This window comes from Notothenia rossii (genome assembly GCF_949606895.1).
Source record: "Notothenia rossii genome assembly, chromosome: 3".
Classification (NCBI taxonomy): domain Eukaryota; kingdom Metazoa; phylum Chordata; class Actinopteri; order Perciformes; family Nototheniidae; genus Notothenia; species Notothenia rossii.
This window is the reverse complement of record NC_136901.1, coordinates 63,708,341-63,724,325: the sequence shown is the minus strand read 5'-3', so window position 1 is coordinate 63,724,325 and position 15,985 is coordinate 63,708,341. Positions and strand designations below refer to the sequence as shown.

Sequence of the window (15,985 nt, the reverse complement as noted above, 5' to 3'; positions counted from 1 at the left end):
TGTGTGTGTGTGTGTGTGTGTGTGTGTGTGTGTGTGTGTGTGTGTGTGTGTGTGTGTGTGTGTGTGTGTGTGTGTGTGTGTGTGTGTGTGTGTGTGTGTGTGTGTGTGTGTGTGTTGCATGCCTGAGTTGTTTGAGGAAATTGACATCAGCAGACGTTGATATCAGCTTGATGAAGTCTTCGTAGGAGGCAGCGTAGGTGTAGGCTTTCTTCTGCTGCTCCGCCTGCTGCTCCCTCTGCTCCAGCTGAGACAGCAGCATCCTGTTGATGGAGTCCGGGTCGCTGAGCACCTCCACCAAAGGCTTCAATACTGAGAAACACACAGGAAGAAGGTGTATAAAAAAAACAAGATACTGCAGTTAATCAAGTCTGAATTACTGACAAATTCTGAGAACTGCTGTTAACTTACAACGTGAAAAAACATACAGTCACATAATCAGGTTCTATTTTGGTGTTCCCTCTCTTGTAGAGTGCGATATAGGTTTTTGTGCATGTAAATCAGGGGTCGGCAACCTTTTTGATATGAAGTGCCATTAAAAAAAAATCTTTTATCAGCGTGCCGACGATTGTGGGGGGGGGGAGAGAGAGCTCGACGCTCGTGAACTGTCAACAGGAGGGCAGGGGAGCATCGCTGCGGGGGAAGCAGTGTGTGGACCTGTCAGCGCAACTTACATTAGGGATGCTCCGATTGCCGATCCGATCGAGAGGGCGGGGCCGATGGGGATCTTCCATTTATAGGGATGTTTAAAACTCAGTTAATGGGGCTTATTCACTGGCACTTCCACAAACAACAACCAACATAATGATTACATTCAAATGAAGTATATTATTCAAGTTTACATTAACTTTGGATAATAACACGGGAGAAATTAGCGGAAGCGCTTTCTTTTCCTCTCTCCCCCTCTCTCTCTCTCTCCTGACAGCTTGTCAGTATCTCATGCAGCTCAATGATCCAGTAATGACTGACCCGACGTGAAGAATAAATATATTTATAACTAGTTTAGCTTGTTCGAGAGGTAGATAAAATAGCCAAGTGTGTTAGGTCCAACTCTTGAGTGTTTTGCTTCGCTCACCGGTCCGTCACAGCGGCTGGAGCTGCAGGATTTTTGCTTCACACACGTTGCATACCGCTATTTTGTTGACGCCTTAAAATACTGCCAGACTGGTGAAGCCATTTTGGCGAGCTTGTTTTGCCGTGCACATAGAAAAGTGTTATGTATTTTAAGTCATGTGATCGGCTCTCGCGATCAGCATTTTCAGAGAGCACCGATCGATAGGCTGAGAGTGAGTATCGGCCGATATCGATCAGCGGCCGATCGATCGGGGCATCCCTAACTTACATGATGCCGAATTTAACAAACAAATTTAAATAATTGGTTTAAACAGCATAATAATAAGGACGACCGTCCGTTCTGTGATTCTCCAGAACACACATGTGTAGCATGTTATTTCAATGAGAGATGAGCAGATCGCCACTGGGCTTTCAACTAAAGACACAGCCACGGAAAAACTGTGGCATTTGCACAGCTCCTTATGGGTACTGCAATTAGTGAAGTGCTTTCCTCCGTGGTGAAACGATCAGCACTGCACCACGGAGGAAAGCGGCAGAAAGTCGCCTGGAGTTATAGAGAGCGGGGCTGCGTTGCGTGCATGGCTTCCTTCTGCAGGTAACAGGGAGACGCGCTCTGGCGGCGGTCTCGTTCAGGATCCGAAAATACAATTTAAATATTTTGCACACTTATTCCACTTAGTCCTAGTGTGCCACTGGTTATGATGCCGCGCGTGCCACCCAGGGGTTGCCGACCCCTGATGTAAATGGTCTGCAAACGTTAAAATCCCTGTGTTCCCTCCAGAGGGAGTTTCTCTCCCGAACACTCACACGCCCCCCCCCCCCCGAAACACCTCCATTGGACTACTTTGTTTACTTCCTTAACATAATGACGTCACTACGTAACACTCACTCTTCTATTGGCTAGCACTCCAACGCATTGTTTGCGATAGGCTAAGGGGCGGGACATCTCAAGGCAGTTGACCAATCACAAGAGAGCTGGCCAGCAAACCAATCAGAGCAGACTGGGCTCTGGTTTAAGAAAGAGGGGGAAAAGAGGTGCTGCAGCACAGGCAGTATGTGAAAAATAAAGAGCTTTTTGAACATTAAAGCATGGAAACATGTCCCAGTAGAGCAGGGGTGGGGAACCTTTTTCCTCTCAAGGGCCATTTCAATTTTTTCAACATCCTCCGAGGGCCGTACAAATGATTGACCTCTGCTCAAAAATACTAAAATCACAGTCCATTCATTTCGCCTTTCTTTCATGCCGTGCAAAGAAAAAGCAACCTCTTAATCCAGACATCTTACCATGACTCGCGCACGGTTGTGGCATGACCACCAAAACAGAAAGTATACAGGACTGTCTCAGAAAATTAGAATATTGTGATAAAGTTCTTTATTTTCTGTAATGCCATTAAAAAAACAAAAATGTCATACATTCTGGATTCATTACAAATCAACTGAAATATTGCAAGCCTTTTATTATTTTAATATTGCTGATTATGGCATACAGCTTAAGAAAACTCAAAAATCCTATCTCAAAAAATTAGAATAGTTCCTCAGACCAAGTAAAAAAAAAAGATTTATAACAGCAAAACACAATCAAACATTTGAAAATGTCCATTAATGCACTCAGTACTTGGTTGGGAATCCTTTTGCACGGATTACTGCATCAATGCGGCGTGGCATGGAGGCAATCAGCCTGTGGCATTGCTGAGGTGTTATGGATGCCCAGGATGCTTCAATAGCGGCCTTTAGCTCATTAGCATTGTTGGGTCTGGTGTCTTTCAGCTTCTTCTTCACAATACCCCACATATTCTCTATGGGGTTCAGGTCAGGGGAATTTGCAGGCCAATCGAGGACAGTAATGCCATGGTCAGTACACCAGTTACTGGTGGTTTTGGCACTGTGGGCAGGTGCCAGATCATGCTGGAAAATGAATTCCTCATCTCCATAGAGCTTTTCAGCAGACAGAAGCATGTAGTGCTCTAAAATCTCTTGGTACACAGCTGCATTTACTCTGGGCTTGATGAAACACAGTGGACCAACACCAGCAGCTGACACGGCTCCCCAAACCATTGCTGACTGTGGGAACTTCACACTGGATTTCAAGCAACTTGGATTTTGCTCCTCTCCAGCCTTTCTCCAGACTCTGGCGCCTTGACTTCCAAATGAAATACAAAACTTGCTTTCGTCTGAAAAGAGGACTTTGGACCACTGTGCAACTGTCCAGTGCTTCTTTTCCTTAGCCCAAGTCAGACGCCTCTTCCGTTGTCTTGAGTTCAGAAGTGGCTTGACCATGGGAATACGGCTATTGTAGCCCATTTCCCGGACACGTCTGTGAACAGTGACTTTTTATACCTGGACTCCAGCTTCAGTCCACTGTCTTTGAAGCTCCCCCAAATTCTGGAAGCGACTCTTCTTCACAATGCTGTTAAGGCTGCGGTCATCTCTCTTGGTTGTGCAGCGTTTCCTGCCACATTTCCCCCTTCCAACAGACTTTTTGTGGATGTGCTTTGAAACTGCACTCTGTGAACAGCTTGCTCTTTGAGAAATTTCTTTTTGTGTCTTACCCTCCTGATGGAGGGTGTCAATGACGGTCCTCTGGACAGCAGTCAGATCAGCAGTCTTCCCCATACTTGTGATTTAGTTTACTGAACCAAGCTGAGTGTTTTTCAAGGCTCAGGAAACCCTTGCAGGTGTTTCGAGTTAATTAGACGATTCAAGTGATTCGTTGAACACCCTACTAGTATACTTTTTCATGATATTCTAATATTTAGAGATAGGATATTTGAGTTTTCCTAAGCTGTATGCCATAATCAGCAATATTAAAATAATAAAAGGCTTGCAATATTTCAGTTGATTTGTAATGAATCCAGAATGTATGACATTTTTGTTTTTTTTAAATTGCATTACAGAAAATAAAGAACTTTATCACAATATTCTAATTTTCTGAGACAGTCCTGTATTGGACACAAGATATGTGCAAATGTATTTAGTTTCCTATCCATGTGGACATGATTTAAGTGGGGGGGGACCTAACCTTCTCTAAGGGGTCCTCACCTCCTCCAGGGGGGTCCGGGGGGCATGCTCCAACCGGGAAGATTTTTTTTTAAATGTTGAAGTTAAAAGTATCAATCTGGTGTAGGCCTACTTTGAGAGCAACATTAGGAGACGATACATCTCTCAACACCCACATGAAACAGAACTGTAAGCAGATTTATTTTTCTTTATGGATATTTTACAAATCACTCCCCTTTCAAACTGTATTCTTGTTTATTAATAACAACTTTTATTTACAGTCATATAGTATTTCATACCTGTTTACTTTATTCTCTTGTTTTTTTATAACTATAATGATCATATAAAGATGTGCCTTTACCTCACTGGTTGTAGAAAAAGCTTCTTATATTCGTTAGCAAAGCTAGCTAACCAGATGCTAATAACAACAAAGTTATTGACTGTATGATCAGTATGACAGATGAACAGATCGCCACTGGACTTACAAGTAAAGACACAGCCACGCAAAAACTGTGGCATGTGTACGGCTCCTTATGGGTAGGCTACTGCAATTTTTGGAAGTGCCGAAGCGACGTTCTGGTGCTCTCCGTCAGAACTGCACCCCTGTCAGATATGAGGTGTGACTTGTGCCAAAGAACAGATAACTAAGCGGAGCACTGACGTGTCAACGTACGCCAACGCCTCCATCCATTTTGAATGGGTTGACGTACAATACAGGCGGCGTCACAATGTTGTCAGGCATCACGGCGACGTAACATAGGTGCGCCCAAAGTAAGCGCTCATGTGGCGGCGGCGTAGCTTAGAAAGTCCTATCATATGATAAGCGTGTGAATGACGTGCGTGTGCATTAGCGCGTGAGTGACTTACGTCTCGCCTCCGTGAGCATTGTATCTCTCAATTCAAAGCTTTATTAGCATGCATATTTACTTCTTTGAGATTTAGCCAATATTGAATTGATCGTTTCTGGATTTGTATTAATAATGGAAATGTGCCTAATCTATCTCCGCCCGAACCCTCCTCTCCATGTTGCGTCTGTCCACTGCCCTCGCTAGCTGCGTTTCAGCCTCAGAGGGAAAACTCTTCGTTGTGGGTTTCTACAGACTTCTATCGGGGCTCTGCTAATTTCCTTGTACAGCAATTTGTAACATGAGTCAAGCAGAACCTGGACATTTTTAAGCTTGACTATTTTTGCAAGAGTCCATGCTTTTACATCGCCTTTTATTTTAAGATTCCTGTTCACCAGTAAATCTCTTCTAAATATGTATGTCAGATTTTTGGGATTGTGTAGCATTTGCTGTTTAGAGTTTAACGCTTCCCCTTTCTTTGCATTTCTGTATATTTCATGCACTTGCAAATCAGGCAATATTTATTAAGATTGTGGCATGTTTTGCCGGTTTCTGGTCACTGAGCCTGTTGGCTTTTGGTTATTATCTGTTATAATATATAAAGTTATTTTTATTGCATAAAATGCAAGATGTTTTCTATCTCTCTTTGCTTGATATACTGACACATAACACCCATACACTACACACATTACTGATTAAACTGATATCACAATTTAGTTAGGCCTATTTAAATAAATATACTGTAATTGGAAAAGAATCATGTGTGGTGTCCTTGTTTTGTCCGTCCTTCTAGGTAATTCAGTAATGGTTTGTGTGTAACACAGAAATAACATCTATACAAAATATAAATATACAATACTCTCCCTTGTGGCCAAAGGCAGACACAACTCTTGTCTTCAGATGTATGCTTGAGTGCAGCAAAATGTAGCACAGTGACTATTTTGTCAACTAAACATAAAACAATACATATTTAAATATATATTCTTGTCTGTGGTTGTTTTTGCATTCAGAGCATACAAGGGGTGTAACATTATTTTAATACCAAAACTATATTGAAATAGAGTCTCGCTTGAACAGCAACTGCGTAGCTGTAACATTACTGGGTTATTTGGTCAAAGTAAAGTAACTTCAGACGCAGACGTCACGTAGCTTCTCAGACGAGAGGGGTGGCGACGAGAGTGTCACGTTACGTCTCTCGCGGCATAGTCACGGCGACCGACACGTTAGTGAGCTCAGTGAGTTTGTTCGTTGGCACAAGTCACACCTCATAGTCAGACGAGACATATACCATGTGATGGCACGTTAGGCTCCTGTTGTGTTCAAGGACCCTGACCTTGGCCAGGAAAAATAGGCACTCGCTTGTTTAATTGTTTTGCGTTCTAGATTTCTTTAATTTTTTTCTTTTTTGCGTGTGTTTATAAATGACCTCGAGGGCCGTACCAAATGGTCTCGCGGGCCGTATACGGCCCGGGGGCCGGAGGTTCCCCACCCCTGCAGTAGAGGCACAAAATACAAATATGAACCTGAAAATGAGCATAATATGTCCACCTCCTTTAAACTTGTCTTATTTTCCCATCTACACTGAAACATATTTGTGTATAGTATGAAAAATAATAGTGAAAGCTCACATCCTTGTGGGTAAGCAGTAGGGGTGTAACGGTACACGTACCGAAATTATTCGGTACGGACCCTTCGGTTCGGTACACGTGTGTACCGAAGTGTACCGAACTAATTTAATGTTAAACGTAAAAAATTGAGAACGTGAACAACTTTTTGGAAGTAATCTCCGGTGCTGCGTCGCAGTATTCAGAGTAATTTGCTCACATTGGGTTCAACGCGTCATAGAGCGAGCAAGTCATTTAATTGGACGAGAGGCATACTATGAGAGCTGGTCACAGGGATGCGTTCAAATGTAGTCAGTAATTTGAGGAACTGTCGAAATGGCAAATGCAGATAAAGTTGAGATCGAAAATCCTCCGGCATCATTGAAGTCTCCGGTTTGGGAACAGTTTTGCAGTTACTTACAAGGATGACGGACAAAGACAGGTGGACCGAACCAAAGCTGTTTGTCGGCATTGTTCAACTAAAATTTGTTACGCGGCTGGCAATACATCAAACTTGCACACTCATTTGAAAAAGCATCACCCGAACGTGAATATCACCGGTACTAAAAGAAAAAGACTGAAGTGCAAACCCAACTCCCACTAGCATTTAAGCCTCCACCACTCGCAAAAAGTTCAGACCGAGCCAAAGCTATTACAAACGCCAAATATCCTTATGTTGCCATGTTAGCGAAGCGCTACCTGGCTGTATCTGCTACCTCTGTCCCTAGCGAGAGGGTGTTCTCCACAGCAGGAGACATTGTTAGTACCAGCAGATCTGCCCTTTCGGCAAGCAACGTGGACAAGTTAATTTTTCTTTAAAAAAACATGAAAATACAATGACAAGCAAGTCATAATGTCAAACTGGCTGCTTAGGTACTAGTACAGTAAAGTTCAAATACAGATTATTTCAGTTCATCGAAATGCTGCCCCTTAATGTTCATTTTATTATATTTTGTATTAATTTGAATGAATACATTATTCATAGTTTAATAATAATTAAAAAATATATATATATATTTTATGTTTTGTGATAATTTTTTCTGCTGTACCGAAAACGTACCGAACCCAACCGTGACCTAAAAACCGAGTTACGTACCGAACCAAAATGTTTGTGAACCGTTACACCCCTAGTAAGCAGTGTAGACGCTTACTTGGTCAGACAGAATTACACATACTCTCACGTTTGTGTCCTTTTTGTTACCCAAATCAAGAATCCAGCCAATAGGATTAGAAGTCTAGCATGAGACCAATTTTAAAAAGTAAGTCAGTTAAAGTGACTGTGGCATCCTCTACTCCTCCTCCTCTAAGCAAATTGCATGGGAGCAGTAACATGCACGGTTTTCTTCTAGATTTCTAGTTTTTCCATTGTTATTAAAAAAGTATATGCCGTACTTGCACACACACTCCCAGTACCTTTAGTAGTGATGACTTCTGTGAGGCAGCAGCGTAGTGTGTGGGACTTGGCATCCTTCTGTGGCAGCAGACACAGCAGCAGGATTCTGGCTACACAGCGGAGGAAGGCCAGCTCAGAGTCCGGACTCACTAAACAGGGGTGAAGAGGGAACGGCCGAGTGCACTCCTCCGGTCTGGATACAAACACATGGGAGAGAACCACACACATTCAAATGGAGATACAAGCAGAAAGAGACAGAGCTGTATTCTGGCAGATAACACTGCTACTGTTATTCATAGTCAGTGGTGTGACATCTCACTGTGAGTGCTAATAAAACTGAACAGGACACGCTCTTTACTTAAGTAGAATTCTTAAGAGGTACTTGAGTATTTCTATTTCATGCCACTTCATACTTCTAGTTATCTGCACCTCTGAAGAAATAATGTTTTACTCTACTTCATGTTTTTGGCAGCTTTAGTTACAAGATTTAAGATTAAGATCGTACACAAAGCATTATACAAGCTTTTAAATGTATCACATTGTTAAAGAGGAAACCAGTAGTTACATTTTTTTTTTTACTTCTGATGTACTACAAAAAAACAATAAGATGGGATCACATCTCAGATGTCTTTGAGTTCTACAAAGTGAAGATTTTTTCCTCTAAACTTGATGAAAAATCTCACAAAAGATCCAAGATTCAAGGAAAAAGTCTGAAAACGTTGATTGAATGTGGTTATATACAGGGCCATCCCTCCCTACAGGCTGCATGGGGCCTCACATTGCGCAGGGGGGCCTCGGCTTATGAGCTTGGCTTCTTCTCCGCGCACCGCCCCCCGGGCTGACACGCGAGAGTGAGAGATGACAAGGGGAGCACGTCTGTAACCCGACACCGTTGCAATGAATCGACATCTGACCAATCACGGCTTCGATACGGACACTATGTGCAGGTGAAGAGTTTCAGTCCGGCGCAAGCAAGAGGGAAAAAAAAAAAAAACGTGAAGAAACTAGAGCATCACTCGAAGGTGGGTTATTGTATGAGTAAAATGTACAACTTGCGAATGTTGTATAAGTCAAATGTCAAACTTTTGCCAATTGCCATATTAAAACATCAGCTGCAATTCACGACATGAAGAAGGCAGTGTCTGCATAGCATTATAGGCTAATGGAGATACAGTTATTTCCAGCATTCTTTATTTACCATTCATTCCAAGTATTTTATGCCTTTTATCTGCTAATGTACAGGAGGAAGAGTGATAAACTGTCTGTCTAGTTGGCTTACATAACAGTTAAAGTTTACAGCCTAAAAAACAAGGAGCATTTTTCCCCCTTTTATTAATTTTATGTCAATTTGCACATTTCATGGTGATGCCTCTCCCCTTAACTCCTAACAGTCATCATCATGTCAACCACAACACAGAGAAATACTGATAGAAATGTGTGTGTAGTTGTTGATACATTGCTGACAGAGGGAACTACATTCGAATACAGATTTAAGAAATATCAGTTTTTGAGCATGTAATAAGCATGTTTTGTCTTGACTATATTACAACTATATTATAATAAAATAATATAGTATTTATATTATTGAATTGATTATTATTATTATTAGTAGAAGTAGTTTATTTGCATTTACCATTTACCTCACTGTATAAAAAAAAGTAACTTTGATAATAATAATAAAGAGGAATTATATTTGCAAAGTACTTTAAAAATGTTTGCACTCCTGTCGATTGGGAGGGGGGGGGGGGCTCATGTCACAATGTCGCTCGGGGCCCCAAGTTGGCCAGGGACGGCCCTGGTTATATATTTGCGTCGGGCCGAACCACGCCCCTTAGCTGTGATATACTGATTATATACCACGGCCTGTCGTGTGCACACTCTAATTTAAATAGTTTTTATTAGTAAATAATGATGTTCAAAATAAAATAGTCCCTCCGTTGCCTTCTACACAAAACATAGTGCGAGGTGGTTGCAACACTAACAGCTAGCGAACATATTAGACAGAGAGCGTTGATCGATTATTTGGCTATTTATTTACATTCATTTGTTTGTTGCCATTTATTGTGCACCCACTGAAAAACTGTCCAGCATCAGTAGAATGGCTTACGTGGTTACTTGTATAGGTTGAGGTTGTTCTAGGCCAGGGATAGCCAACGCGGTGCCCGCGGGCACTAAGTCGCCCGCAGGGGGGAAATTGGTCGCCCGCGTGCATGTTCTAAAAATAGCACAAGTCACCATGGAGCTCCGTCTAAAAAAATTCTTGAATACATTTTTATTTTTAAAATGACAATATTGAATATAACATTTTAAAAGCACACATTTTGTATGTACATATGTAAGTGAAATGGAGATTTGGTGCGTGAAATTGAACTCTGACCCCATATAGGTTCCTCTGAACCTATATGGGGTCAGAGTTCAATTTCACTCACCAAATCTCCGTTCGACCTTTAGCTGAGACAAGCTAGCATGAGCAGCTACGATCATGGGCCTCATCACACACACACACACACACACACACACACACACACACACACACACACACACACACACACACACACACACACACACACACACACACACACACACACACACACACACACACACACACACACACACACACACACACACACACACACACACACACACCAGTGGTGAGGATCTCAGCCTGCCACTGACGTTCAACCAGAAAACATCAGCAGTTAGCTGTTAGCAGTTAGCAAACAGAGATCACAGCTCCTCATATCTTTTCAGAAACTGGACAAAGGTTAAACAAGGACAAACCACAGACTGTCTGTGTCATGGCGAATACAGTCACTGGTTTATTTATGTCTGTAGGCAGTTGTTATGAGTGTGGAATGAGCATATACAACGTTAGCTTAGCCTGGTCGACCCAATCTCCATTCAGAAAACATGCATTTTAAAAGGTTTTTCGCCTGCCATCTTGTCTGCAGACTTTTCAAGCATTAATTCATGGTTTTTACTAACCGGTATCAGTATGTTGTTACTTCGGCATCATTTAGAAACGTGTATTACAATTTAATCATGGTAAAATATTTTCATTTTGTTGTAGTTGTAGCTCCCGAGCCAGCGCGTCTTGTTTGAATGATGCGAGTAAACACAGCTGGCAGCAGCGGTGAAACTCGAGTGATTAGAGCGAAGTCGCGTCCGGTGTGAACGCAGCATTACAACGACCCCTGATAGATCTCGCGAGAATGTGTATAAATATAGATACACTTTCATAACAAAACAATGGGGTTGCTATAGCAATGGTAAATCATATTTAATAATTATTGTGAGGAATAATTAACATTAATTAAAAATAATACCCGACAGGCAGATCAAAAATAGTCATTGTTTGAACTATGTAGCAACGGTAGGAACTGCTTCGATAGCGTTTTTGCAGACCTTTTTTTATTACAGATTTGAAAACATCGTTGCTTGCATTAAAAGTAGCACAATTCATTATGTCAAACCTTGGAAAGTATCTAGATATCCCTGCCCTAATGCCAAAGGAACTGCACACTGAATATGTTTTGCCTTTTGATGTCTATGTCTGGGCCGCTGCGTAAAAAGGAGGGTTTCTGCCCCGTTACTTCTCCGCTGTTTTCTTGTCCCAGTTTGAAAAGCAAACCCAACTGTATACAGTTTTTCTCAGACGCGGAGGGATACTGACTTGTTGTGAAAAGTAACTACAATTCTACCCGTGGTATACGCTCAGTACATCACGGCTAAGAACCAATCAGATTGCTTGATTTGACTTGTACGTTTTATAAAATCATATAACAGTCAGAGGGACCAAACCCATAGATTTTGTTTAATACTTAAAATACATTAGCTGATATGAAGAAATTCCTCTTGGAAATATTTGATCACATTTTTTTTAATCACACGTTAGACTTAGAGTAAATACTTGAATGAAAATGTTTCCTTCTGGACAGAATGTGGAGCACCGGAGGCGGACCGCGTACACATATTTTGGAAATGTCCAAAATGTTATAAAGTTCTGGAGATTAATACATTGGGTTTCGCAAAGGATACTAGGATTTGATGTTCATATGAATTAAATCTACTCTAATACTCCATCTGGCTAATTTTACAGAAAAAATACCCTAATTAGGAAAAGATACCTTGTCAAAATGTTAAAAGCTGGAAAAAATCTATCACTAGGAAATGGTGCAAGGTAAGGACATTCATATAATGTCAAAACTGACACATCACTGAGAGAAAAATCACAATTTGAAGAAACATTTGAGAAATGGTTAATATTGAGGAGTAGCAATTACATCTGATTTAGTAAAAGGAACTATTATAACACACACACACACATTATGAGAATGTGTCTCCTAAATGCATCTTGTTTTTTCTGTTGGTATAAATATGGTATTTGTATGAATGGCTGCATTGTACAAAGCAGTTTTTACATGCTGCTAATACTATTTTTATTCAGGACTTTTATGTGTAATAAGAGTATTTTTACATGTATTTGTCACATTGGTAATTTAACTTAAAGTGGACCTATCATGCTATATTTGAATAATATAGTGTAGGTCCATACCTATATAAGGCATATTTATACTTTTTATTTTTCAAAATACCAAACAGATCATGCATTTCAGCCATTCCTCATTTCGCTCAATTTAACACTGTCTTTGCATGGGCTGATTCTGAGAGAACAGCACCATCTACAGGCCTGGCATATGTACTACAGCATCTCCAGCGCTTTCGAACGGCAATGTCCGTGGCCTCCTGATTTGTGGAGTTGGCCCAATAGCCGTAGTGCCACTTCTGTGACGTCAGAGAATTGTTCAAATCTGGATCAGTCTGTATCCGATCCAGACCCTTTTTAAGAGATTTGGGTATGGAGGAAAATACAGAGGGTTGTGTTTTCTGACACTTGGTGAGTTCCCTGGAACACCGGGGACACATATTCATGTATAAAAGATGTATAAAAGTGCATTTTGCATGATAGGTCACCTTTAAGTAAAGGTTCTGAATACATTTGCAACACAGAGCCAAAATGCTTAGTTGGCCTTTGTTTATTGTTTTTATTATCAATATTCTTTACACAGCTGGCCTTCGTGTTTGACAACTTCCTGTAATTGTCACCTCAGTGTGGTTTATGGTATCTAGGGCACCTGTAAGTCGAGGTTTGTGGGTAATTTTGCTCAGATATTACTGTTGACTGTACGGTCCCGCTTTAGTTCATCGTTTGTTTTATTCTCTTTATTAAACATTGTAGAACTCTAGCTTCAGTATGGACTCTTGGCGTCAAAATGATGAGCCAAACACAGCCTCTGAGCCAATATATTCATTGGGAGTTTAATCGCTTCACTGCTGCTACATTTTTCCTAAAGTATTAAAGCCGAGGGAGGCCAGACATATCTAGTGTGATCAAATCACAAGTCTCGCCAGGATAATGAAAGCAGAGTGTGTGAATCATCACAGTCTCTGAGTGTACCTGGCAGCTGCTGTCTGGAGAAAAAAGGGAGGCAAACCATTTTGATGTTATTTACACAGTGACAGTACTGAACTGCCATCATTTTACCCTCTCTGTACACATAAGAACGTCTCCTTGACTATACATAACCTATTTTACAATGTTTACACTGATGAAATGAATAACTGAAGGATATATTTTGAATACTGTCTGTTTAGTGTATGGGCACGTTTCACAGAGCTTCTTATTAATACTTATTCACCACTCTATGTATTGTAATACAACATGTTATCAATGTTAGCACAATGTGCACATTCTTACTTTAACTTCTTATGTTTTTATTAATATTTTTTATTTTTATTTTATTACACATTTTACTTACCATAATTAATTTTGTGATGTTATACTATATTTGCATTTGTAATGTTCAAATTGCACAGTTTTACATTATATTCTTATGTTTGTATTATTACGATATAACTTGTATTTTTAACTTTGAATAGACTGAAGTGATTGGTTGGTCGGTTGATTGATTATGGTTTTTCTTCACATTTAAATAAAACACCACGCTGACATTAAACAGTGACTCAGCAGTAGGGTTGGGAACCGAAACTCTGTTCCAGATGAGAACCGATAAGAAAATGCCGGGTACCGGGTACCCATACAAAATACACAATTTCGGTTCTGCTTAACGGTTCCTAAACACGGTAGACCCTGTATTCAACCGGGTCCGTCTGCGCCCGGTGGAATACATGGGAGGACTGGCCATCTGTGTGTTCTGGAGAATCACAGAACGGCCGGCCGTCAGCGGGCCTGGTTCACTGACGGCCGGCACCGCCCTTAATTTTTTTAAACACCATCATGTAAGTTGCGCTGACAAGCGACAGAGGTCCACAGTTGCCCCGCAGCGAGGCTCCCCCTGTCCTCCCGTAGACAGTTCACGAGCTCAGTCACTTCATAACACCAAAGATGGATCGCGGTAAACGCTCTAAAGTGAGGCTCCACTACACTAAAAAAGAAAAAGACAAGGCACAGTGTAATGCCTGTTAATAGCTTGCCACAGGCATAGCTCAGTTAAAATAAAGCACAGCTATAGTGCAATATATTTGTATTGCATGTATATTTTTTATTTGTAAAAATTTCAGTTAAAGCTTAAAAGAATAAAATATATTTTTGTTGTCTAAACGTTTGACCTTTTTCTTTTACAATTTTGGAATCGAAACGGGGAATCTAAAGCAGAACCGGAATCGGAATCGATACATTTCAAACGATACCCATCCCTACTCAGCAGTGAGTCAGAAGTGTAAAAGACTTAGGTTTACTTGATGAACACCTTGCAACACCGAAGCAGTAACTAATGTTGCATACCCTAACTCAGACCCCAACTCTTTACAATTGTACGTGTGTTTGTACCTTGCAGATGCAGCCTTGAGGTCAGTGAAGTGTGTGTGCAGGATTCGTATGGTGTCGTAACACACCACATTGACGACGTCGATGTCAGCCAGCCGGGTTCTCAACTGACCAATCATCTGCCACCAGTCCTCTGACAGCATGGAGTACAACTGGCCCTCATCGTGACTCAGAGGGATGTACCAGGACAGGATGTAGTCTCTGTAGGCAAAGTCAAACACTGCGGAGAGACAGAGGGAGAGAGAAATAGAATATAATTGTGTGTGTTTTGTAATTAGTGCTTTACCAAAGGTGTTGTTGTTTTTCCTTCAAAGCCTCTATTGAGGTTTTTGAAATAAGCTTTGCATGTGGTTTTTTACGACATCCTCCCAGTAATGCAAATACAAACTAAATTTGATTAAAGCAATTGGTCCGATTTAATGACTAAATTCAATTTTATCCATAATGGATATAACTCTGTTGTGTGGGCCTCCCTTTGTGTGTGAAAAGCAAACGTTTTTGACAGCAGCGGAAAGTTGTTTTTAAAAAAAGGGATGACTGGCAACAAATGTGGAGTGAAGCAGATTGTGTGTTAGATAGAAACGTGTTTCATTTTGGAAATTATTTCTTCTATCTTTTTTCAATACATTTTGACTTTCAGACTTTAGAAAGCTACGGAGGTATTCTAAATGATTATATCACATTGGGAAACAATTCTACACAGCCACCACTGGAATCTAATTATACAAATAGATTATTAGTGATCATATTAGTGTAGTCTGATGTTTATCTGCAACCATGGAAAGATTAGGGCTGTCCTCGAATAAAGTCTACCTCAACTAACAATCATAAAGACCAATGTATTAGGTGATTTAATCGATACATCTGTAAATATAAAGTGGTAGGCAAACAACCCAGCAAAAACACTGCTTTGCTTCAAAATATGTTTTACCCATAGATGTGCCATTAAGCATAAAATATAGCATAAAATATGAAAACAAAATGCTTACATATTCAACTAATGGTGCAAAATGGACGGCCCTATAAAAACACAGGTTTAAACTGAATGAATAGACATGCTAGAAAGAGGCAGACAGCCGTTTGTTTTATTAGAATTGTATAATGTAGTTATGACAAGTGTTGGGACTAATGCAACTAATTTTTTGCGGTAACTAATAGCGTTACTATTTACCTATTCCCATTAAGTAACGCCGTTATACAGTTGCAAGAAAAAGTATGTGAACCCTTT

General features: G+C 40.7%; 1 protein-coding gene across 2 annotated transcripts in view; it reads right to left on the bottom strand.

Annotated features, from left to right (window-relative positions):
- snx25 (sorting nexin 25) overlaps positions 1-15,985 on the bottom strand; it is a 62,569-nt gene that overhangs the window by 34,027 nt on the left and 12,557 nt on the right. For both annotated transcript variants that reach the window (XM_079670211.1, XM_079670212.1), the window contains exons 4-6: positions 14,761-14,977; positions 7,931-8,103; positions 123-309 (exon numbers count right to left, since the gene is read on the bottom strand). In XM_079670211.1, coding sequence (XP_079526337.1) covers positions 123-309; positions 7,931-8,103; positions 14,761-14,977 — 577 coding nt within the window. The remainder of the gene's footprint in view (positions 1-122; positions 310-7,930; positions 8,104-14,760; positions 14,978-15,985) is intronic.